The sequence below is a fragment of the Ictidomys tridecemlineatus genome, chromosome 9, assembly GCF_052094955.1.
Source record: "Ictidomys tridecemlineatus isolate mIctTri1 chromosome 9, mIctTri1.hap1, whole genome shotgun sequence".
Lineage (NCBI taxonomy): Eukaryota > Metazoa > Chordata > Mammalia > Rodentia > Sciuridae > Ictidomys > Ictidomys tridecemlineatus.
Window position 1 is genome coordinate 122,021,246 of NC_135485.1, and position 26,344 is coordinate 122,047,589.

General features: G+C 37.1%; 1 protein-coding gene across 15 annotated transcripts in view; it reads right to left on the bottom strand.

Moving 5' to 3' along the window:
* Window positions 1–3,574: 3,574 nt before the first annotated feature.
* Window positions 3,575–26,344, bottom strand: part of Trim2 (tripartite motif containing 2) — a 184,899-nt gene continuing 162,129 nt past the window's right edge. For 14 of the 15 annotated variants that reach the window (XM_078022018.1, XM_078022023.1, XM_078022020.1 and 11 more), the window contains exons 7-12: window positions 26,136–26,239; window positions 24,822–24,989; window positions 19,506–19,674; window positions 18,318–18,388; window positions 13,873–14,013; window positions 3,575–8,381 (exon numbers count right to left, since the gene is read on the bottom strand). In XM_078022018.1, the coding sequence (XP_077878144.1) occupies window positions 8,229–8,381; window positions 13,873–14,013; window positions 18,318–18,388; window positions 19,506–19,674; window positions 24,822–24,989; window positions 26,136–26,239 (806 nt within the window). In that variant the 3' untranslated portion in view covers window positions 3,575–8,228. Of the gene's footprint in view, window positions 8,382–13,872; window positions 14,014–16,002; window positions 16,334–18,317; window positions 18,389–19,505; window positions 19,675–24,821; window positions 24,990–26,135; window positions 26,240–26,344 lie in introns of those variants that run through there. The other variant, XM_040293177.2, reaches the window with a different exon arrangement.

Consider the following 26,344-nt stretch of genomic DNA (forward strand, 5'->3'; position numbering starts at 1 on the left):
GCAATTTTGGAATGCATTGGCACACACCTACAATTCCAGCTATTCTGGAGGCTGAGGCAGGAGGATGGCACGTTTGGGGCTAGCCTGGGCAATACCAGGAGACTATCTCGAAACAAAAAGAGCTGGTGAAGTAGCTCAGTGGTCGAGTACCCCTGTGCTGTCAAAAAAATAAAAGTAAAATTAAAAACCAGTTTGTTTGTATTCTTGTTTTTCCCTTAGGTTTTTAAAAAAGTAAAACCCAGTAAATTTGAGGCTGGGGCTGTAGCTCAGTGGTAGAACGCTTGCCTTGCAAGTGTGAGGCACTGAGTTCTATCCTCAGCACCACATAAAAATAAATAAAAATATGGGCTGGGGAATGTGGCTCAAGCGGTAGCGAGCTCGCCTAGCATGCGTGCGGCCCGGGTTCGATCAGCACCACATACCAACAAAGATGTTGTGTCCGCCGAGAACTAAGAAAAAAATAAATAAATGTTAAAATTCTCTCTCTCTCTCTCTCTCACTCTCTCTCTCTCTCTTTAAAAAAATAAATAAATAAATAAATAAATAAAAATATTTAAAAAATCCAATGAATTTAAAATCAAGTGGATCAAAAATATGGTTCCCTATGGTAGTAGATGCAGATTTAGAGCAAATGCCTGGGTCCTTTCTCCTGAAAAACACTGAAAAATATATATATTTGCCAAAAGTTGAAGTGTTTTAAATTTATATGGATTTTTGAATTATTATAAAGCATAACAATTTTACTAAAGACTTAATGACCTCTAAAATAAGAATTTGTAGTCCTTGTTGCTTCTTATGAAAGCAGGAGAAGGGGTACATTGAACTGCAGTTTCATTAATTCAGTTTTTCTTAAAGAGCCTTATATGATACAGGACATAATTTGAAAATAGTAAATGGGTATCTAAGTAATAAATGTTTTAATATGTACTAGAAAAAATGTAATTAACATATCCTATCTTTCTCATGTATTGGTCATGATATGGTTAAAGTAGGTACTGTGATAGTTAAAAAAATAAAGGAGATATAAGAAAAATATGAAGTAACTGGTGATATATATATCGAACGAATGATGGTAAAATTGCCTCATTGCTCATCATTTCTTCTTGAGCTTTCTTCTTGTTTTTTGGTACCGGGGATTGAACTCAGGGGCACTCAACCACATCCCCAGCCCTTTTTTTCATATTTTATTTAGAGAGAGTCTCACTAAGTTGCTTAGGGCTTCACAAAGTTGCTGAGGCTGGCTTTGAACTTGAAATCCTACTGCTTGAGCTTCCTGAGCCACTGGGATTACAGGCATGTGCCACCTGGCCTCTTCTTGAGCTTTCTGTGGTCTTGCCATGTTCAACTATTTGTTCTTCCCTGGACAACCCATCCTCTCTCCGACTCATTGAGCTTGAGTGTGGGACATCTGAGTTGCAAGTTGTGGCACCCAGTGCCAATGAAACTACATTCAACCAGCAAGTGTCCCCATGCCAAGGGAGTGTGACATTAAAATGCAAAAGAAAAATACCATGATCAGTTAGAGAGACCCCAGAAGAAAGGGAAAAGCCTTTTCCATGCTTTTAAACAATGGATCCCGTGATTATGTTTCACACTAGGCCCCACAAATTATGTAGTGGGCCCCATTTACATTCATTTATTGACTCAGTAGAATAAGGCTCCATGAGAACAGGGACTTCTTTTTTTCCTTTAGAGTTCTAGGAATTGGACCTAGGGCCACGTGCATGCTAGACAAATATTCTACCCCTGAGCTACGTTACCAGCAGGGACTCTTACTTACTGCTATTTCCTCTGAAGTGTTGAACATACCTTGCTCAATAAATATTGGCTAATGGATATATATTAGCATATATTGCTAAAATATTTTATAAATACTTAAAAAACAGATTATAGTATTGTAAGTATCTGATCTGTTTCACCAACCAGACTGTAAGCTTTTGGAAGGAACAGTCTTCATTTTTCATCTTTATATCCCTTACACTTAGCTGAAAATCTGGTGTACAAGTGCTTAGATAATTGTTCAGCGACCACGGTAACAACAACAACAACAAACCACTAGGATGAATAGAGGACCGAATGTCTATTTGCCCTGCCTGTCTCCTAATTTGGGCAATAGCAACCTGTAGCTTAAATGAACTCTTCTCGTCAGAGAGATGTATTTGGCTTTATGTGAAATATGTTCCAAATGGGCCATCTGAAATATGCTGAACCTCCCACCCCTGCTGAGTCTGAAAGACTCCAAGGGGGCACAATGGTAAGGGTACCTCCGTGGGTAAAGAAAAAAATAAGTGAAGAATAGAAGTAGGATTCAGCAATATTAATATTCACAGTCAGTAGTCAATGGTGTCATGTGGGATCTTTCTCTAATTTCTGTTGTTTCATCTCTCCTTCTAACTTAGGTTTCCTCTTTCAGAGTTCCAATCAATTCTGAATGTTTTTGAACCCTCAAGAAAACAAAAAATCCTGCATTGTTCACAAAGGATACTTAAATTTAATCTCAAACTTAGATGAATTTTAGTGTTCATTCTGTCACAGTAAATATGAATCAGAAGCTTAATGATTAAAGTCTACAAATGTATCTGGAAATGTATGAAAAATATATGCAAACATGTAAACATGCAAAACAAGCTGGAAAGTTGCTTACAAACAACAGAGAGAGGTAAGATTCACTTACAGGAAGACAAAAGAGTAAGCACCAAGCCTGGACACCACACATAATTGTGGAAAAGATACGGGCCCCTAGATAAAGGAATTTAAATGACAACTTTGACATTATTAATAGAGATTATATTTAAGATTTTATTTATTTATTTATCTGTAGATGGATGCAATACCTTCATTCCATTCACTTCTACATGGTGCTGAGGATCGAACCCAGTGCCCCACATATGCCATGCAAGTGGTCCACACTGAGCCACATCTCCAGCCCTTAAGAAACATTTTGAGGACGTGAAAACTAACTTTTTTGAAAAGATGTGACATTTATACATTTATCATCAGGGTTCTCCAAAGACTGAAGTCCAGGGGGCTGTCCAGGTGTGTTCATTATTCATCTTTGTATCCCTTACACTTAGCTGAAAGTCTGGTGCACCAGAAGTTGTGTTCTCTAGATGATTTGACTAGTGCTTGCAATACATGGCCAGTTGCTTGATATGACATAGAAAGTTTTATCGTAATGAACTCTATGTGATTAAATTCTGGGCCCTAAACACAATGTTTGTAGCGAGTTCGCTCTCAAGTCCTTTGGTCTATAGAAATGTGTCTGCTGTGACTGTGGACGTTCCTGTTATCTTGCAGTTCTTTAAGGATTATAAAGACAATGATTTTCACTTTTATAACTCTCTAAATACATATGCTGGACATGTGTGTCAGGATTTTGCAAATTCTTGATTAACATGCATCCTAAATGCTAACAGATGGTTGGCAACATAACCAACAAAAATTTTACTAAGCTTCTTCTCATTAATATAAACAGTTTGAATTATTGCCATCTTCCATGTATTCTAGAATATTCCTTTAGTCCCCTTCTCGCAGGGAAATAATTTGTTAAATAAATAAACATTCACTCTAGAAATGGAGAAAACAAGCTTTATTATAATGATTTGAGATTTTTTTGTGCATGGTAAAGATATACACGAGTCTTGTTTCTCCTATGTTTCAAGACAGAATTAATTTAAAGTTTTATTGTAGACTAAAGCATCCAAAATACTGTGGTACGTATGTAGCTACGAACATACAAACACTTTGATGCACAGCGTTCATTCTTTAAATAGGCAGTCAGCATTTTGATTCATAAAATAACAAATGGTAAGAATATATCAGTATCAATGTCAGAGAGCGCAAGACTTAGTGTTCTATACACAAAACATATGAAACGGACCTATAAAGATGGAATGTACAAAATCTAAAAAGAAAACAAAGGAAGCAAAAACCCTTCATACTCATACCTTGGATTGAAAGGCTATAGAGTTGAGAATGATACAAAAGAATTCTGTTATGAGAATACACTATTGTGCTGGGGAGTAGCTCAGTGGTAGAGCGCTTGACTACCATGCTCGAGGCCCTGGGTTTGATCCCCAGCACTGCAAAAAAACCAAAAACACTCTTGATGACAGAACATTCCCCATGTCATAAAGCAAAAGCATTGAGTTGAGTTTAAGGCTGTGTTGCTTTCAAAAGTTAATGGAAGTGCTGTACATTCATTGGAACAACATAGCCAATTTATTAACCTATTCTAGAATATTAATAGCTTTCATACATTCTCCACAAACAGATCACACAATCACTGCCACACAATTCATCTTTAGAAAGTTTTTAAGATTAGCATCATGATTTGTAGCTTACTGTCATTTAAAACAAAACAAAAAAGTATTTATACCAAATAAATCTTTAATGGGCACTTAGTTTCCTTTATGGCAATGCTAGATTCCTAGATATCAAAAATATTAAAAATAATTGTAAAGTTTAAAACCCTGCAACATTTACAGAAAGCAACAGTATTATACGACTTCCGGTAAAGCAAAATTAGATAAGGTCTGCATCAAATAGCTTCAATTTTATCCTGCCTGGAAATGCCTTGTTTTTAAATTATTCAACTAAAAACACTCCTCCCTTTTCAGAAGCTGGTGAATAGAGAGGATGTCATAGTATTCAAATGTACAAAAAGATTTTTTCCATTTGAAGTGATCTGCAGATTATTTGCTGTTGACTTGCTGTTTCCTCCAATTTATTCAGTAGGTATTACCTAAGCATTTATGTTGACCCTTCAGTATGAGGATCCATAGATACTAAGTAAGGTACTACTATTCCAGTTAATTCCATTCTAGGATACCCTGTATATTTAGTAGTGGAAGCAAGTGTGCAATAGTTGCATGGATCTGGGGTATTAATTGGCCTTAAATCTAGTCTTAAGGAAACCTGGAGACTTGTTTAATTATGGGGTCTAAAACTTCACCAAAATACTATATGCCATTTAAAAAAATGGCAAACACAGTCATAAAGGCTTTTTATTTATGTGTTTCAGGATGGTCAAGTAACTCCCTCCATCCCCATGTCCAGCAGGGGAGGTCTGTATTGGGGGAAAATGCATTGTCACTGACCTTCAAATCCTAATTGGCAATACTATGCCATAAGTGCCCGGGGGAATTTTGAGTGAGTACTTTCTCAGTGCTACTTATCATGAATGTATGACAGGTTCTATACACTTGACAAAGCGAAACCAAATAATAATGGTAGCCCAGAATAAAAGCCACTTATTTTAATATCCTTCTCAGTTTACCAGAAACCATTTTCCATAGAATGTGACAAAATTTCATTTAAATCTTATCTATTTGTATCTTATCAGCAGCACTTTCTCCCCAAAATATGCTCACCAGAAATACAGTAAATGCACATATGTATCCAGGTATGAAATGTTATCTATATTTTAATATATATGATTACATATTTTGGGGGAAAAATATAGTGTTTCCTGGAGTGCCCATAGCATAGGTTTAGTTAAGAGACAGTGGAACAGGTCCAAATCAAACTATCTATACATCCATTCCAGTTTGTGCCAAAATTGACATGGAAATAAATTAACTATGTATTTAGATACTTGGCCTGATATGATATGATGGAGGCTGATTAATTTTTAAATTCATTTCTAAGTTCATAAGTACTTCAAAAAAAAAAAAAGAAAGAAAAAAAAAAAGAAAACCCTCTGTAGGTAAACTAGTTTTAAAATCAATAGTCTAGGGCTGGGGATGTAGCTCAATGGTAGAGCATTTACCTAGTATGTCAAGGCCCTGGTTCAGTCCCCAGCACTGCAAAACCAGAGAAACAAACAAACAAACAAAAAAACCCAACAGTCTGTGATAGAATTTAAATAGGAAGCCATTTACACTCATGAAAATAAACTAAAATTAACAACCAATTTAAAAGATTTTCTTTTAAATAGTCCAAGAACTATTAAGAGTCTAGCCTCCCTTTTAGGCAGAACATTTTATAGTAAATGGCAAAATGAAATTCCTTCCCCCAGGATGTAAACTCCAAGGGGACAGGGATGTTTTTGTTTGTTTTATCTATTAGTCTATTCCCAGTGCCTAGAAGAGAACCTAGAACCTAGAAGGGACTCTGTAAATAGGAACATTTCAATTCAAAGTCTTGGGCTGCAGGTGCAGCTCAGTGGTAGAACTGGCTCTTACATTTGCAATTTCCAGCACCAAGAAAAAAATTAAAAAAAAAAAATCAAAGACTTATTTCACTGGCATTAGGAAACAATGTCTTAGTTTAACATTCTAAAAATTTTATTGGATTTTATAACTTCATCACACAGACTTGATAATTCAAAAACTAAAAAATTAAAAAAAAATTAAAAATACTAAACCTAAACGTTACTCTTTCTGAGAAAGCTTTATTTTCAGAGCTGATTTGGGCCTAATAAATTTAATGGACAACTGGAAGTTGCTAGATTCCCTTCCAATTTTTAAAAAGTCCTATATAGAGGATGGCTGAATTTTAAATTAATAAGTAATAAGCATCACATTCATATAATAATACGTACAGGAAATGTTTTCTTATAGTACAAGTTCTAAGGTGCTTTTAATGAAAAAGATCCCAAAGTCATTATTGAAAACATCAAACATGACATCCTGTTTGGTAGAACTGAGTAGAAAATTAAACAGTGGAAACAGTCTGCATCTTATTTTACAGTATCAATGACAGGTTGACTAAATTGTTCTTAACATTTCTCAAAATGCGTTTATACTTAGTTCAGATGTAAGTCCAGTTCAACTTTTATTTTGACCTGTTTTTTCTCATTTTTCTTCTCTTTTGAAAACACAAGACGATCAGCCACCACCATCGTTCCCGGGAAATGGCAAACATCCAACCTGTGTTAGGGCTTGCTCCACAAGGGACGGCTTGAGCTGCATTAGTAAAGGAATGTGCTGAAGAATGGCTGGACAGAATGCTTCTGTCTTTCCGAGTGCTGCCTATTTCAATACACCAAAGCTATATATATATTTATATTATACATTCTATCTTACCCTAATCATGTATACATAGTCCCTTGATACCTCTACTATTCATTGAACAATGATAAATAACCATAACATGCTCTTACCTGTAATGCTCTCGAGATAACAGAACTTTGGTAACACTCGCTAAGGGGAAATCATTAATCAATCCACATGCCTTTGGTTGACACCATCGGTCCTCCAAAGGGCTGCTTATGGCTCTCTGTCCTAGGATACTGGTGTCCTACTACATGTGCTGACATTTTGCAGAAGGTAAAGCTCTTGCTTTCATGAAGTGGAAGAGGAAAGAAAGACACATGTGAAAACATGGCACAGATAAAACGTGACCTTTTCTTGATTACGTTCCAGTATATTCATCTGGAGTTAATGGGGCTATTCGTTGACTGAAAGGTAGTATTACTTCTGTAAGATGATTTTTCAAAGCATCAGAGATTTTCAGGTTTCTCGGAAAATGTACTTTGTTTTCTGATACCAGGTGAGTAGGAAAGAGAAGGTGAAAAGAACCGACAGAAAGGATCTTTGATCTAACCCAGAAAGGCTGGGAAATCTGCATTGACTCAAGTGTTGTCTGCAAATCAGAGCTGGGAGGATTTTGCAAGACAGCCTCAATTTTTTTTTCTGAAGTAAGTAATATGTAGTTGTCGATTACCAGCTCCCCCCGCCCAAAGAAGGAAGGAAAGAAAGAAAGAAAGAAAGAAAGAAAGAAAGAAAGAAAGGAAGAAAGAAAGAAAGAAAGAAAAAACCATACTGTAAAAGTGAGGTTAGAAGGTTCCACAGGTCTTCTGACCTGGGTTAAATAAAGTATATAAGGACTACAGAATTTGTTTTTGGAAGCTCTGCGCAAAGGCTATCATTCACAGGATCAACAAATATTTTTACATATGCTAGTTTTTGTTTAATGTTTGTTTGATTTGCAAAATTAATTTAACTACATAAATCCCTGTCCTATAAGCCATAGTTCACAGGTGTAAAACTTCGCAGTTTGTATATTCAGTAGAAGACTTTTTTTTTTTTAAACCCTAATGGTGAATTTTAGAAATTGGATGAGCAGTTTTTTAAGGAAATTGTTACATTCAGAAATAACCATGGAAAGTTCATCAACGATTCCTTCTAGCATGAAAAGTCTAGTCATAATCTGGTCCCTGGTGGAGAAATCCATTCCAGTTTATAGTGCAAGACCGTCTCGAGGGGACATCCGGCTGGCCACCGTTACTGTAGGTATCGATAGACCTTGAAACAGTGATTTCCAGAGTCTGCAACCACAACATGGCCGTCTGAAGTTAGGGCTAGGCCTTGGGGGCCGTAGAGCGGGTCAGCAGATGTGTTAATGTAGGACAAAAACGATCCACTCCCATCAAACACCTGTGAAAACAGAAAGCCAGATCATCAGGGAAGACGTGATGGTAATGTGCTGAAATACGGTTTACAGAACGCTGGATGCTAACGGCTTTAATATAAAAGTGTGCTCACTCCTAGGTTTTCTTAGACCCCTTGGGCATAGCCCTTCCCTCCACTCATTCTTACCTTGCTTCTCCTCCTGCCTCTCTTTACACCCAGAGTCACTGATAGAGAACACGCCCCTGGCTGCCAGATCTCCCTTGGATTCTGAAACTAGTTGCACAATGATTTGGTGGGGACGGCACTGGATAGTGTTTAAAAAATGAATGAACCTTATTTTTCAGGCTGTTTTGACTTCTTTTCCTTCCAGCTTTAAATCTCCACCTCATGCCCACTCTTGTTTTGTTTTGGGTATTGGGGATTGAATTCAGGGGCACTGGACCACTGAGCCACATCCCTATTTTGTATTTTTATTTAGAGACAGGTCTCACTGAGTTGCCTAGCGCCTCATCTTTGCTGAGGCTGGCTTTGAACTTGCGATCCTCCTGCCTCAGCCTCCTGAGGTGCAGGGATTATGGGTGTGGACCACCTCACCTGGCTCACGCCCACTCTTACAGGAGAAAAATCAGCAACTAGATCAAAGAATGATCCCGAGTCACAATGGGCTATGGCAAAAATCGAGATTTCTTTTTGCTTTTCCCAAAAAAGAATAAATTGTACGAAGTCCATGGTTCAATGTGTATGTTTAGATATGGAAAAGGTCTTCTTTTTGGTTAATAACCTTCTTATAAAATAAAAGGAACAAATTGAGGTCCTTATGCTTTTTCTTTACCAGAATCAGGCTGGTTTGTTTTGACCATATACCACTTTCTTTGGCCCACATGGCGTTTTTGTTGTTGTTGTTGTTGGTGGTGGTTTTTTTTGGTAGTGATTTAACTCAGGATTGAATCCAGGAGCATTACATCACTGAGACATATCCCCAGCCCTTTTTAAATTTTTTTGAGAGAGGGTCTCTCTAAATTGCTTGGGGCCTTGCTAAGTTGCTGAGGCTGGCTTTGAACTTGTGATCCTCCTGCCTCAGTCTCCTAATCACTGGGATTTACAGGCATGTGTCACCACTTCCGCTGGCACACATAGTGTTTTAAAAGGCAGTGTAACTAGTGGTGCTATGAGGGCCACAATTTTTAGCACTGATGGTCCCATATAGTCCTATTTAGTGAACTTGGTTTAGTTCTGTGGTACATTAGACCCTTGACATAGTTCTCATATGAGATACAGAATATCTCTTTCAATATAGATGTCCTCTGGGATAATTAAGCAAGGTAAGTAAGTATACTGGAGAAATCAAAGCATTTGTGTAACATTTATAGTCTCAATTCTTTTCCTGAGGAAGTACCTGTTTCATATTCAAACTGATGATGGAAGCTGTCCTCACAGAGACACCTGAAAGTAGCTGGATTTGACAGTGCACCCTGGGTTTTCAGAAACACACAGGGCCACATTAGCAAGGATGAATAGTGCCATCTGGAAATATGTATTTAGATCCATGAAGGTATGAACACAGAGAAACTAGAGAACAGTCTTCCTTCAACTTGAGGATCCAAAAGCTTTGTTCTTCATGTAAAGAATTATGTTTTAGTGCTTTTTTTTTTCATTTCTGGAATGTAACCAATTAATCAACAGAACTATTACATCCTCATGAAGACCTTACTCTTGCTACTCCTTGAGAGTTACCCGACTACCCTGGTCCTGCTGCCCTCACAACCACTCCTCTTTTTTCCCTCTCTATAATTTTGTCATTTTTAGAACGTTACATAAATGGAATCAAGTACTATGTGACCTTTTCAAAGTGGCTTTTTCACTCACCACAGTGCCCTTGAGATGCATCCAACCTATTGAGTGTATCATTAGCCTATTTTAAATGCTGAGTAGTATTCCATAGTGTGGAAATATCACAACTTGTTTAGCCATAAATCTACTGAGGGACATCTTGGTTAATTCAGTTTGGGGCTATTACAAATATACATTCTATGAATGACAGCATATAAGCTTTTATGTGGACCTAGTTTTCATTTCTCTGGGATACACTCTCAGTAATGCAACTCCTGGATTGCATAGTAAGTATATGTTTATAGTTTTTTAAAGAAACTGCCAAACTATTTTCAAGGTTGATTGTGCTATTATGTATTCCCACTAACAATGTAGTAGAGATCTAATTTCCCCACATTCTCACCGGTATTTGGCATTATCAATAGTTTTAATTTTAGCTATTCAAATATGATTGCAATAGTACCTCATCATGGTCTTAATCTGCACTTTTCTAATGTCTAATGATGTTGAACATCTTTTCATGTTCAACATCAATTCAATGAAACTTCTCTTTATCTCTCTTGTCCACTTTCTAATTAGATTGGTTATTTTATTGTTGAGTTCTGAGAGTCCTTACCAAGGATTGAACCCAAAGGTGCTTAACCGCCAAGTCACATCCCCCGACTATTTTTATATTTTATTTAGAGACAGGGTCTCCCTAAGTTGCTTACAGCCCTAAGTTGCTGAGGCTGGCTTTGAGTTCATAATCCTCCTGCCTCAGCCTCCAGAGCTGCTGGGATTACAGGCATGTGTCACTGCACCTGGCAGTTCTGAGTCTTTACCCACACAAGGTGTAAGCCCTTCATCAGGAGTGTGGTTTGAATATGTGAAGGCTAGAGAGGAAAAAGGGACAGAAAGGGTGGGGAAGGGGATCTCATGAAAATCAAAGAGAAATAATAAAAACAGGAAAGGGAACAGGGCATGGGAGGATGGGGGAGGGCAGGGGCGACATACTGGGAACCCATATTGGCCAAACTATATTGTTACACTGTGTGCATGTTTGACTATGTAACTACAAATTCTACCATTATGTATAACTATAATGCACCAATAAAAAAAGTTGGAAAAAAAATGTGGATTGTAAATATTTTCTCCCATGTCTGTTTGCCTCTATTTTTAGCCTTATCTCTTTTACAGATCCAGATGTTTATGTTTGATGAAGTCTAATTTATTGATTTTCCCCTTATGCATAGTAGTTTAGGCATCCTGTTAAAAACCTCTTCACCAAGCCCTAGGTCTCCAAGAGTTTCTCCTAAAATCTTTTAAAAGTTTGTTTTCTAAAACACAATCTCCAAAAAGTTTTCTAGCTTTCCATTTAAGCCTATGATCCATTTTGAGATAATTTTTTTATGAGATTTATTTATTTTGCCTTAGTGGTTATCTTACTTTCGACAGTCCCATTTGTTGAAAAGGGTGTCTGTCATTCATCCATTGAATTGCTCTTATGTCTTCCTCAAAAAAATCAGTTGGCCATACGTGTGGGGGCCATTTCTGGATTGTGTCCTGTGGATGTGTCTGTCCTTCCACCAGTACCACACAGGCTGATTAATGCAGGTATATAGAAATCCAGAGAAGCAATTCATCTCAATCTATTTTTCTTTTTCAATATTGTTTTAGCTATTCCTGTTTCTTTGCTTTGCCATATAAATATTAAAATAATCTTTTTTGTTATCTACAAAAAAATACTGCTTAGATTTTGTGTTAAAAACCTGTATATTAATTGGAGTCAGTTGATGGTGCTTCACGTTGATCCATCCCTGTTGAGTCTTGTCATCGTGAACATCCTTTGTCTATCCCTTTATTATTTAGATCTTCTTTTATGAGCATTTTATAGTTTTCAGCATATAAATACTGGATATATTTTGTTATTATACCTAAATATTTCAATTTTTCTTTTTCTTTTGCAATTGTAAATGGTATTGGATTTTGAATTTTTGGCTTCCACGTGCTCATTGGAAGCACACTAGTACAGCTGATTTTTGTTATGTTGATCTGTTATTCTGTGATCTGGCACAACTCCTCTATTAGTTCTAGGAAACTTTTAGAGATTCCTTGGCATTTTTCATGTAAATAATCCTTTATTTGCGAACATGCAAAGTTTTAAATTTTCTCCTTTCCAACTTTTCATTTCCTATTTCTTCTTTATTGTGCTGGCTGAACCTTCCGGTACTATGTTGGATAAGGATGGTGAGGACAGACATCCTTGCTTAGTCCCCGATTATATACGAAAGGTGTTCAGATGTTCACCCAAGAGAAAGCTGCTAACCAAAGGTTTCACAGACGTTCTTTATCAAGTAGAGAAAGAGTCTTTATTCCATCATGAAAGTGTATCAAATGTTGTCAAATGTTTTTTCTGCATCAATTAATATCATAATTTTTCTCCTTTAGACTTATAATATGGTAGATTAATATTGACTGATTTTTAAATTCTAAGCTGGCCCTGCATCCCTGGAATAAACTCTACTTGGTCATAGAGGGATTTTTACATATTGCTGAATTCCATTTCTCAGTATTTTGTTAAAAATTCTGGGATGAACTCAGTATATTTATGAGGAATACGTATGTCTGTAGTTTTGTTTTTTGTATTGTCTGTGTCTGATTTTGCTATCACAACTTCAGCAGCAGGATTGAAAGTGAGTTGGGAAAGTGTTTCCTTGTTTTCTGTTTTCTGGAAGAAACTATGTAGAATTAGCATTAATTTTTCTTTAAACATTCAGTAGAATTCTTCAGTGAAACCATCTGAACCCTGACATTTCTTTCTGGAGAGTTTGAAAATTATGAATTAAATTTCCTTAACAGTTATAGGGCTATTCAAATTATTTATTTCATACTGAGTGAGTTATAGAATTTGTAGTTTCTGACAAATTGTCCATTTTATCTAAGCAGTTAAATCTGTAATATGTAGAGTGTTTACAGAATTCTCTCTCTCTTTTTTTGGTAGCAGGGATTGAACCCAGGAGCACTTAACCACTAAGTCACATCCCCAGCCCTTTTAATATTTCATTTAGAGACAGAGTCTAAGTTGCTTAGGACCTTGCTAAGTTGCTGAGGCTGGCTTTGAACTTCCAATCCTCTTGCCTCTGGGAATACAAGCATGCGCCACTGCACCTGGCTTATGTGTGCTTTTTAAATTGAAACACTAAATAACAAGGAATAGCTAAAGGCTTAATAATTACTATAATTTTATGGTAATGATGAGTATAAGTGACAACTGGGGGTGTCTGCATCAAATGTAATGTGACATAAAAATTTCTTTTGATTTTTTTTCTTGGTGACAAAATCATAGGTATTACTAAAACTACTGTGGATTGTTACCTTAGATTGTTAACAAATAAAGGGAAATGACAATTTTCACTCAGAAATTAGTAAAAATAAGAATGTAGTATTTATGCTCAATGAATCTTTTGAATTCCATCCATAAATGAACCTAAATTGGGGTTCTATGGGATCCACGTTGAAAGCCCTGAAATAGAGGATCTCCTGCTGTAGGCATGTGCCTTTGGTCTAGTCCAGCTTGCATTGTTTGGTCCTTCTGGTGACTTAACCAGTGGAGAAAGGAAAACACCCCCAATCTGGGGGACAGCCAGTTCTTCATTTTGAACAAATCCTAACATCTAACCATATACATGATGAGTGTTCATTGTACCTGGATCCTGCTGTTTCCCCAGTCTGCCACAATGATGTTTCCATTCGAATCCACTGCTACACCTGTGGGGGCATTAAACTGCCCATTTCCTTCTCCGTTGGAGCCAAACTTCAACATGAATTCTCCTTCCTGATTAAACACCTGTGGAAATATTTTTAAATTGTTTTACATTAAAATCATGGACCCAACATCGGGGACTTAAAAAATCTCTCTCTGAACAGGTTACTTGCAACAAAACCTGTAATATAAGGCATTCTGGGGGGAAAAAAGTAAATCTACAACCTGAAGCTGTCTATCACTTATGGTTCTTCAACGTACTACAGAAACCTGATTCATAATTTATTTAAGTCACTCTTCTCTTTTTTATGGTTTATATCTAGTACTGATGTGAAAAATACTTTTGTTATAAATCATAAAATACAAATATAAGGTGGTATGAGTAAGTAGAGCTATAATTTTCAGCAATATTATTCTTTCTGACTTAAACAGCTCAATTTCAAGAATGGAGATTGTATTTCCAGTGGGATAGAAAGTCATTCAGTTTAGACCAGAGAGGGGGTTTTTGTTAGGTCAGAAAGCTCAGAATCTATTACTGTTTTCTTACATCACATAACAAGAAAGCGGAGGCTGGACTCCATACAAGAGGAGATTCAGTGTGTGTGTGTGTGTGTGTGTGTGTGTGTGTGTGTGTGTGTGAATGCACAGCCACTTGCACAATGGAAGCAGGTGAAGAGTAACCAAAGGATTTATTCCAGTTAATATAGGTAGTCTATATGATTCTAAGGCTTTGACCCACAGAACCTACAGAGATTGTTAGAAGTGAGGGGATAAATAGAACGCTTTTTTCTTTTTGGTACTGAGGATTGAACTCAGAGGCACTTAACCACTGAGGCCCATCCTCAGCCCTTTTTTTATATTTCATTTAGAGACAGAGTCTTGCTGAGTTGCTTAGGGCTTTGCTAAGTTGCTGAGGCTGGCTTTGAATTCGTGATCAAGCAATGGGATTTGCTGTGGTTAAGTAAATATTTTTATTAATACAGTGTTACTATGTTATATATATATATGTTTGTGTATGTGTGTATACATATTTTATATATATTATATATAATACAGAGTACTGATTTTGAGATAATTAACATTTTAATGTGTTAATGTTATCATTAACATTTTAATGATAACACTACAGTAAATATAATTCTATCTTGATGCTTAGATGATACTTAATGGTTCTGAAATGTCTCTTGAGACTTGATTTTAAACATCCATCACCATGATGTCTAGATGCACAGAGACAGTCACTAACAAATCCAAAAGGACTACACTCCAGGTCCCTTTAGAGTAGAGATGACTTAAATGTGGCCTGAGAAAGTTCACCATATGTGAGCGTAGATCTAATCTGAGGATGAGCTCAGAACCTTTGAGGACCTCTTTGTCTTCACAAGGAACAGACATAAGAACACCAGCTTTCACTATGGCATTTTAAGTTTTCCCTGACTGAAGACTGGGGTGTGGTTCAGTGGTACAGAACTTGCGTAGCATGTTCCAGGACCTGGGTTTAATTTCCGGCACACACAGACCCTCTACCTCCCCAAAAATAAAGCATAAAAAAAGTACCCTGACTCTTTCTGTCACCTTTTATCCACATCCTTCTAATTTTAAAGACCAATGGGAACAAATAAAATATATAAAAGAAAAAGGCCAATGGGAATGTGTCTATGCTGTTGAAGACACATTTATTATTCTCTGATCTTTCCCTGATTAATTCCTACAAATAATAAGTTTGTTTGTACTTATCTGAGTCACTGTATTTCCTTGGCATAACTGCTGCTTCTTCACATGAGAATAATGGAGAATGCTGAATCTTGCCTTACTTGTTTTATAATAAAAAGAAAATATATACAGTCATCTCCCCTAACCTGGGGTTTTATTTTCTTCAGTTTCAGTTATCTATACCACTGGAGCAGGAAAATATGATGTGGAACATTCCAGAAATAAACAGTTCATAAGTGATAAGTAACTTCATATCATTTTAATTGTTCTATTCCATTATTAGTGATTACTGTTAATGGCTTATTGTGCCTTATTTATAAGTTAAACTTCATCATAGGTATAAATAAGAAAAATATAGTATTTATATAGAGTTTGGTACTGTATAGTTTTGGGCGCTCCCCCGGGGGTCTTGGAACTATTCCCCAATCATGTACTGCAGGGGCTGGGAAGTGTAGCTCAGTCGTAGAGCACTTGCCTGATGTGTGAAGGCCTGGGTTCAATCCCCAGCGTCAGGGGGGGAAAAGTACTGTAAATAGCTAAAGAACTAACTAGAGCAGACTTACTTGGCAGCACTGACTTACGAGCACAGTTTTTACATTTACCAACAGAGAAGTGACCTGAGTTCAGAACTACTGCTGCCACGTGGGAAACCAAAGAGCCCACGTATTTCAGAGAAGTTGCACGTCAGTAGCTATCAGAGAGAAGAGAAAAACAAATGGCTGTGACTTTCTTAACTAAGAAGAAAACTGGGTTTAAAGAATTAAAATACTCTACTGTCTTGAGAACTTGGTGAGTTTTCAGAACTTTAATGACTATAAATTTCTCATATTTTGTTTTCCATCTAAAAGTCATTGAATTACTTACAAATGACTCAGGTGAAAACATATTAAGAGGCAGAAATATGAGCTGAGATTTTTATAACTTGCTCTTTGTTAAGTATTTATAGCATTAAAAAAACCTGACAATAATTCCTTTTTTTTATTATTAGTTGTTCAAAACATAATAATTCTTTCTTGATTTCAAAATCTTCATCATGTCAAATACCTGAATGATATGAAAGTTTTTCTTGATAACCCTAGCCCTAATTATACAAATACATTCTCTCTCTCTCTCTCTCTCTCTCTCTCCCCCACTCCCCCAAGAGCTGGGCCCTTGGCCTCCCAAATACTTCCAACCTCCTATAAATCTTTTCTCTGGAATCATGAATTTTACACATCCCTATTTTTATGAAATCATTATTGCTGTCTGCCTAGCACTTTGGTTACTTACATATGTTTCTAGAGTGTCAGGACTGATTAATAGGAGCTGTCCCACTACAAACTGTTGATCCATAGAGGCTGCCCAGAGCATAGGACAGGAAAGACTCTGAGGCCACCAGGTAGCTTGGTGGAAAAGAGCAACTGGATTAATCATTGTCTTCCGGTGGGTGGGTGGGTGTCAGGGCAGCACTTATGCCAGGCATTTGCTAGCCTCTGCCCCTGTGAGGATCTTTCTGGGTTTTGCTCTTGTTGAATGCCCTGGAGCTAAACAAATGGTTCCTCTATAGAGTGATGGAGGGTAGGAAGAAGGATCACAGCCTGTGTTCTAAAAAGTGTCAATCAGAGCTGATCAATAGAAGCTGTCCCACAGCGACCCCCTCACAGAAATATGAGCTCATTCTACAGCAGTGTTATGGCCCCTGAAGATAGGGACATGCTCACTTCCTGATGCCTTTTTGCTATCCTCCTCCTCCTCTTCCTCCTCCTCCCCCTTCCCCCTCCCCCTCCTCCACCCATCCCAGGGGAATTTTCCTATCATCCTCTTCCTTTAGACACCTCCCTTAGAGTGGGACCACAGGGAATGCAGCTTATCTGCAGTGGGTGGAGGGGGCGCTCTACCACTGAGCTACATCCCTAGTCCTAATCATCCTAAAAATTAACACATTAAAATATGTCAATAAATAGTAAGATTTATAAAAACCAAATATGTGTGTCAGAGCACTGCCATGGCCACCTGACATACGTCAGTGGTCAAGAAGATCAATAAGTGTTTTCTCATCATAAGAAATATGCCTGAGTTACCTTATTAGTTCTTGATTTTCCTCATAATAATGTTTAAATTTTCCTCTTCCTGTACTCAGTAAGAAGGATGTACTATATTATTTAAAAAGGCCATTATTTTCTAAGTAATACCAAATGTGTGAAGGTATAACTATGAAATATACCATACGAATATACATAATTCCTAACCCACTTCCCCCAAGTCTGTTGTAGCACAATTCTAATAGATTTTATTTTAAAGGCATTTTGGTTCATGAAAATTGAAAAAAATGATTTTTGTTTTAATCTGTCAGATAGCCACAAAATATTAAGTTTCAGAAAGTTCTGTTTCTACATTCAAGAAATTGTTTTTTAAAACTTAATTTTCAGGTCATCTTTGATAAATTTTCTAATCATCTTTAATAAAGCAACTGCCACTGTATTTTGTTCAATTCCTTGACTCTTTGAAGTCTGTATGTCCACATGAAAATCTGCATTTTTAAGCATAAGCAAAATCTACTCATTTGAGGTTGATTTCCTTAAATTCTGTGTGTCTATGTAAGTATTGTATGTTTGTTCTCTCCCAGACCAATCTCTCCATAAAAGCAGCTTAAAAAAAAAAAAAAAAGTAAACAACAACTGATGTGTTCATAGTACCTTGACAGAATGATTATGGAAATCTGTAACAATAATCTCATTATTGCTATTTACAGCTGCAAAATGAGGACCTGCAATAAAAAATGGAAAAAAAATTATGTAATGACTAAAACAACAAAAATAATTGCAACAGAGCAATTACTATAACAATAACAAACTGAATACATTAACTTGATTATTTAAGGAAGAACAAACAACCAGAGACCCCCATCCCTGCATGATCATATAGCCAGCCCTTTGTGCTCTAGATAATGTGGATCCTATGTTATTCTGCACTTGGGATTGTCTAGTCTGACTTCTCCCGGATCAAGCAAAGAGTTCCAGCAGCCCTAACAAAGTAGGACCAGCAGTAAGCATCAGAATTCATTCTCCACACCATCATCTGAAAGTCACACCTGCCAGCTTCTCTGAATACATTAGTCTTTTTTTAGGATCCTAAAAAAAAAAAAAAGTGTTTACTAAGGAAAGATATGAGGACACTTAGCCCTGGAAAAGAGACTCCAGTATGTAATTTTTCTTTTCTAAAAAACTGAGCAGGAAACCCACTTTCATAATTTGGAGTGACATTCAGAACCTGGCAGGACAAAGAACTGGAGACAAAGCCACAAAGAAAGATTATGCAAATGAATGTAAAATGCCCAAAGCATCCTTTCAAAATGAAAATGAACTGTGTTCAGCCTCTTCTTGCAGATGTGAGAAAACCGAAGCTTGTGATTGCTAAGTGGCACTCCCAGAAGAGAAGTAAGAGACTTCCTCCCCGCACTTGGCAAACATTCTGAACCCTTACCCTTGTTCTCATAATCACTTAGGTGAAATAAATTCCAACTAGAGGCTCTTTAAATAAAAATTCAGTATGGAAAACAGGAGTTACTCCACTGTTCCTCAAAGAGTTTTATTTTTAAAATGTTTTATTTTAAATGCATATTTTACCTAACATCAATATTTGAGGAGCAGACTTGTGCACTGTGAATTGGGACCCCACAGCAACCACACAGGAACTGCAGTCTGACTTACTGGTGGAGTAACTGAAAAGCATCGAAGCATGCTTCAGCTTAGATTTCATCCCCAGCATCTCTCCCCAAAGCCAGCAAACACCCTGGGGATGTGGCGTCTTCAACATGCTCCATCATGCAAATGTGAGCAGAAGAAGCATAAAAAAGGGGGTTTACGTATTACCGTCGAGTGTACCTGCAAACTGCCTGTCCCCGTTTCCTCGGCTACCAAACCTGGTGACTATTTTCCCATTTGGTTGGAAGATAAACACGCAGCATGCTTTGTTGTCCACCACGATAATGTGCCCGTTGCGGTCCACAGAGACTCCTTTGGGCCCCATCAGCTTTCCCGATCCGATTTTTGTCTGTTAGAAACAAGTGCAGAAACTGAGTACAGACCTCAAAGTTTAAAACACTAGAGAACATGAAGTCAGACACTGTTTCAGTAACGTTGGTTCGAATGTTCAGGCCGAGCAGGTACTCAGGCACCCACCCAGTGATCTCTGTCTCAGCAAATTGGCTTTGTCACATCTAGTATCTGCTATGAGTATTTATATGAAAATCTTATTTTTGAAAAGGGATCGCCACCACCAAACATGTTCTAGAATTTCCTAGCCTGGGGTCACAATGCCCTCTTCTAAAGAGGCGGTGTAGTTGAGTGACAGGTCAGTCACTGGGTTAGGAGTCAGAGAACTGTCCTGCTGCTGTCACCTGCTTTCAGCACCCCCGATGTGGCCCAAATTTAATTGCTTTAATTTCCAGATTTCTCATCTATTAAAAAAAAAGTCAAAAAACTCCCACCAACCTGTGTTATTAAACTTTCAATGGTACTTCTGGAATATGTGTTAAGTAAAATAATGTAGGTAGGGCTGGGGTTGTAGTTCAGTGGAGAGTGTTTGCCTAGCATGTGTGAGGCACTGGGTTCGATTCTCAGCACCACATATAAATAAAATAAAAGTACATTGACAACTAACAAAAATTTAAAAAATAATAATAATGTAGGTAAAGGGTTTAATGTAGAGCACACAGTAAGCACTCACTAAAAGGAAGCCATTGTTGCTATTGTAACCTAGCACTCTTGATGTTGAAACTGCCAGGCATCTGCCACTGACCTTGACTAGAATTCAGTTCCACATGAGTGGAAGTTGCGTCTGTTTTATCCACCACTTCCTGGTGTATAACAGGTACTCAACAAGTATTTACTAAATAAACTTTAAAAGACTAGATTATTAGTGGGTAATCATGATGAAATGGTTTCACTCTTCACTTTATTTTAAAAGGACAGAAAAGCATGAGATTGCTATCAACCATATATCATAAACACTTTAAGTTTCATTTATGTTCCTGAATCAATTAAATTTAGTGAATATATAAATGCATGTTGGAGATGGAGTTTAACTTAGTCTCATTTTTCTACCTCCGTTTTAGAGCGCTCATAAAGAATTGCTTCACGCACTAACCTCTACTTACTAGCTCTACAGACCTGAGTACCCACCATGTACTCGATATTGTGTTCCAGGCTTGTGGTAAATAAACACAGATAAGACACAGCTTCTGCCTCAAGGATGTCTCTGTCACACTGGCACCCATGCCTCCAGCGTCAGAGGGAAACACATTTATGTGTGTTTTTATGAGAGCTCTTTCAGCTATATTATTGAACAAAGCAAGGTACTGAGTAGGGAGTACAGTCTTGAGTCCACTTGGGTTAAGTGTATGCACACAGGCATGTATGTATAGTCAGCCCAAGCATCCTGGGCGCTGCAAATGCAGACTCAACAAATCTCAGATTGAAAATATTTAGAAGACAAAAGAAAAAAGTCTCTGTGTGTGTGCTGAACTTATACAGATTTTTTTTTTTTTGGTCACTATTCCCTTAACAATATAGCATAACACTATTAACATTGTCATTTACATTGTAGTAGGTATTATAAGTAATTTAGAGATGATTTAAAATATACAGGAGAATGTGACTAGGTTCCATGCAAATTCTACACCATTTTATCTGAGGGACATGAGCATCTTCAGGTTTGTTATCTAAGGAGTGGGAGGTTGCTGGAACCAATCCCCCATGGACACCAAGGGACAATGGTACTTCTGTAAGGAAAAGTGAGAAACCAGTGTCTCTACCTTAGAAAGCGGTATTAGTGGTGGCAGGAGGCACACTCACTGTTCATTTTATACTCTTAGGCACATCTTAAAAGCCTATTTGCATGTATAACTTTTTAAATTAAAAATTAACAAACCCCTCATAACATTCTCATAGGTTCGACCCCAGACCTCTAAATTTAGTAGCAGAGGGTGGGTGCTTTCTCATAGTAGGGATTCAGATTTGGTACAACCCTTTATTCTTCAAGTTTATAAATGACTGAGATTCAGATTTAATCTCTTTGGACAAAGGAATACAATCAGAGCAAGGAAACCCTGGTTTTCTTGGCAAAAGGATCTGTTGTGTAAATTTGATTCTGATTCTGCAATCTAGCCCAGAGATCAAAGAGGCTACAGCATAATGGCATGTAAAGAAATGGCATAATTCTTTCATGTCTGAATGGAAGGGACGTCAACAGAGATCAAAAGCAGATCCGGCAATCTGATTACCACCACCCGATGTTATGAACACTAGCAGTTACTTAGAATGACGCAACCACACAATACCTAATGGATAACTACCTAGAACAAAAACGGACAATAAGGTATGCCCTCCATTCTGTCATGTAATGGCCACCAGGGTGGACCTAAAAGAACTAGTTACATGTTGAACCCAAACTTCTTTTCCTTCCACCTTCCACTATCACTCTGGTTTTGCTACACTGGATTCTACCAGTAAAATAAAAATCATCTGGATTGACTACATCCCCTCTGTTAGAATAAAAAGCAAAAACCTCTAAACTGGCTTTGGAATGATCAAATGAGAGTATTTAACTGAACAATAAAGTTCTTAAATCGAAGAGGGAAGAGACGAGCTATTTTAGAATATGGCGGCCATGGGGACCACCACCATATCTATTCTGTGTTTGTTTTGATCACAAAGGTTCCTGGATGGACTAGAAGATTCAAGCCAGGAGGGAAGATGAAAAGGTAAAACCTTAAAGGAGGCAGAGAGGAATAAAACTTGACACAAGCCATCAGTGAATAAAAGAGAGGGAAAAAAATAAGATGTTACACCTCTGCAACTATTAGGAATGAATAGAAAGAATCTGCAGTGAGGTTAAAGATGTCTTTCACTTGTTTAATTTTACCGAAGGAAAAAGAGCAACAATATCTTGATAGTAAGATTTCACACTTGAATGAACTCTATTTGTAATACTAAAGTATTTTTGCTTGCTATCCTTTTACCACTGGGTTCTGATCAGCAATCAGAGTACTGCAGAAACTATACCATATCCAATTTCCCATTCCTCCAGAGGGTGAGAGTGGTTTTTAGTATTTATTCCAACTAATAGCAATATTATTCCAACTCCAAGCCTCCAGTTCTTCCAAGAAGAGTGTATATAATACATAGTAATATACATGTAATATAGTATATATTACATAGTAAAGTATATACTACTCTTCCAAGAAGACAGTATATTACAGTAGATTATGGAACAGTGGTGTACACAAAGCTTACTTGAGGAAAGGCTTCTCTCTTAGATATCACACTCCTGCCTTCATATGTGAAACCTATTTCAGTTTTAGCTACTGAAGGTACAGACAGACCATGATTTTCCTGGAGTCTGAAACAAGAACAAACCGGTTGCCTCCAAACTACATGTAGGCTCTGGAGAGGTCACTCAAGAGTTTTCATTGCGTCCATATTAGAGTTGTCACATTTGGGTATGTCTTACCCAAATATGATGACAAAACACTAACAGCAAACTTTGTGCCATCATCAGGGAACCAGAACGGGTCATGAAAAGTGGCCTCTCTAGAGTATTAGGTTGGAAATAATGACCACCAGGAGTCCACATGACATCCTGGAGTCAAAATCATGGCTGCCCAGACAGACTTCATTTTTTCTGAATGGGTTATGAAAGGCATGGAAAAGAACATTTCTTAGATATTTATTTAGTATGAGGCACATATGACATCCAGAAATAAAACCTCATTTAGTCCTTACTCAGATCCTATAAGTTTTTTTTTAATCCAAATTTTAAATATGCAGCTGCTGAGGTTCAAGGAAGTTTCATAATTTGATGAAAGCCAAAGAATTAATAAGCCAGAGAGCTGGGTTTCTAGTTGCTTGATTTGTCTGAGTAAAAGTTCATACTGTCAATTCAAACAGAAGTCTCTCATAGTTTGAATAAGGGAAATATGGAAGGCATAATATATAAGGTCTTCAAAAAGACTTTTAATGGACAAAATGGACTGGATGATAACAATTCTGGATGACACCTTGGAAGAGAGATTTCTGTTATTACCACTGGGCTGTCTTTGGTGACTCATTGAAGAAATAGAAGCTGCGATGGTTTGGAACTTAAATTATTCTCCAGGCCATATGTTAAAGACTTGGTCACCAGCATGTGGTGCTGTTGGGAGCTAGGGCCTAGGAGGAGGAAGTTAGCATTCAGGATGTACCTGTGAAGGGGATACTGGCTCCTTCCTCTTTTTTTTTGCTTCCCTGCAACTATGAAGTGAGCAGTTTCCTATGTCCTGCTTACCCACTGTGATGATTCCACAATGGGTATAAAACCATAAGGCCAAACAACGAGGGACTGAAGCTTTCAAAATTATAAACCAAAATGGGTCTCTCTTCCTCTTAAAGTTGACTTTCTCAGGTATTTTGTCACAGCAACAGAAAGCTGATTAACACCAAAACCATTTTTACATTTCCATAAATATAATAGTGGGAGTAACAGCAAACAGGTCAAATGATGGCAGGATCCCTCAAAGTGTAGCTCAACCTGCATCTTTTCTTTAAGTTCAGCCTCCATTTTCTTTTCCTTTCAAATCTTATGTTCCTTAGCACAATGTTTTTAGATGGTATGAAATAACTTATGACTCATTAGAGGCTGCCATGAATTATTTCCTGTCCTTTCTTGTATATTTATCTTTTTTCCTCCCTGAGCTTATACATTTTTCAGAAGGCAGAAACCATGTCTTATGATTCTGTTTCATTCTGTTTCTTCCATGTCATCTGTTTCAGGCCTAAGAAAGTAGAAGGCACTTCTATGTGACAAGTTATAGGTTAATGCAAGGGTTATAAATTGCTTCTTCCTAACCCTTTTCGAAAGGATGATTTTTTTCATTGAAATGGGGTCATAAGGACAGTTTTCCTCTAAATCTGGTTAAAAAAAGTACCTGTGCAAACTAATTGCTCTATAAAACGAAAACACATTTATGAGCATCTGTATGAGCAGGTTTATAAAAACAATCATTGTTATTCTCATTTTACAAAATTTAGATATCAGATGTCTTTGTATAAGAAGAATTGTTGAACATTGGATTGGATTTAAAAAAGAAAAAGACCATTTCAACTTTTATTTCCTATTTCCTCTTCTCTATGGTTTAGTGGTCTGTTGATACTTGAGCTTACCTTAAACTTTCCATCTGATGAGAAGATGCTAACCCACTTATTATCATAATCTGCAATGATTATGTCCCCACTGGGGTGCACGGCTACTCCTGTGGGCCTCTGCAGCTGCCCGGGAGAGCGTCCTCGTATGCCAAAACGACTCTTGAACTGGCCATCATTGGAAAATATCTGTAAAACAATTTATGTTGATTGGAATGTTCATAGAAACCACTCAGGAAGAAACAGGCAAGGAGATCTGTCATAAATACTATAGGTTAGGACATGCCCTCACTGTTTAAGAAAAGCCTACAGACACATTAAAAGGCTCTTGGAGCTGGGATTGTGGCTCAGTGGTAGAGGGCTTGCCTCGCTCACCCTGGGTTCGATCCTCAGCACCACATAAAAATAAATAAATAAAATAAAGATATTGTGTCCAGTTACAACCAAAAAATAAATATTAGAAAGAGGCTCTTTCCTTAACTACATGTCTGAAGACATGAATGGTGTGACTCTGCATTGTGTACAACCAGAGATATGAAAAACTGTGTTCTATACGTGTAATACGAAGTGAAATGCATTCTGCTGTCACATATAACAAATCAGAATGAATTTTTAAAAAAGAAAACAACCACTGATTTAAAGGCAGCATTAATCCGTATAGTTTAATCAATTTCAGCACAAATTTATTCTGGAATAGTACTGTGAAGATCTGTTCAGACTATTGAAAAGATAAATGTGAAATGAACACAAAAAGGTTCTTGTCTTACGGGAACTGAGTGACTGAAATGAATTGCGATAGCAGTCGCTTGGGTTAGAGTGGCCCGTAGGTGGTGCTGTAGAAAGGCCAGTTCAGTTGTCTGCCTGTCAGCAGTGTTACTTGCCAGGTTGTCTAGATCTGGTTTGGGCCTTAGCAATATATGTTGTTGCCTTATGAACTTCTTATAAAATTCTTTTAAATGTTCTAAAATGTATACTAACATTATGCATGCATTTATATGATTCCTAAAAAAAAATGTTGTGCTAAATGGTTAAAGTATATAACAGATTTGTTGATAATTTATGCAATGAATTAATATTCTAGATTGTTTTAAAGATATAATTACTTATTTCCAGATTCTACAATCTGATTATAACCAATATCAAAATTTATATTGTTTATTTTGATTTTGTTCTACATTTACACATCAAATTAAAGGATAGAATATGTGTGAACGAACATGGAAAAAAAAAAGGCTCTTTCCTTGTACTATGAATCTTAAGTCTAAAGTAGGAAAATATGTAACTCTATTGGTTTTATTAATATAAGTAGTTAAAGGTACACAGTAGGGACTCTACCTGGACACATTGGTTGTTACTGTCTGCAATTAATATCTTTCCAGTTGTAGATGCAGCTACCCCCTGAAGATTCGTAAACTCTCCTTTATTTCTTCCTTTGGTTCCTAAAAATAAATGATAAAAGCACAAAAATCAAGCACAAGAGAATTTGATTTCTCAGTTTCAGAAAGGAATTACTCAAGCTTCCATTGGTAATCTGAGAATTCATT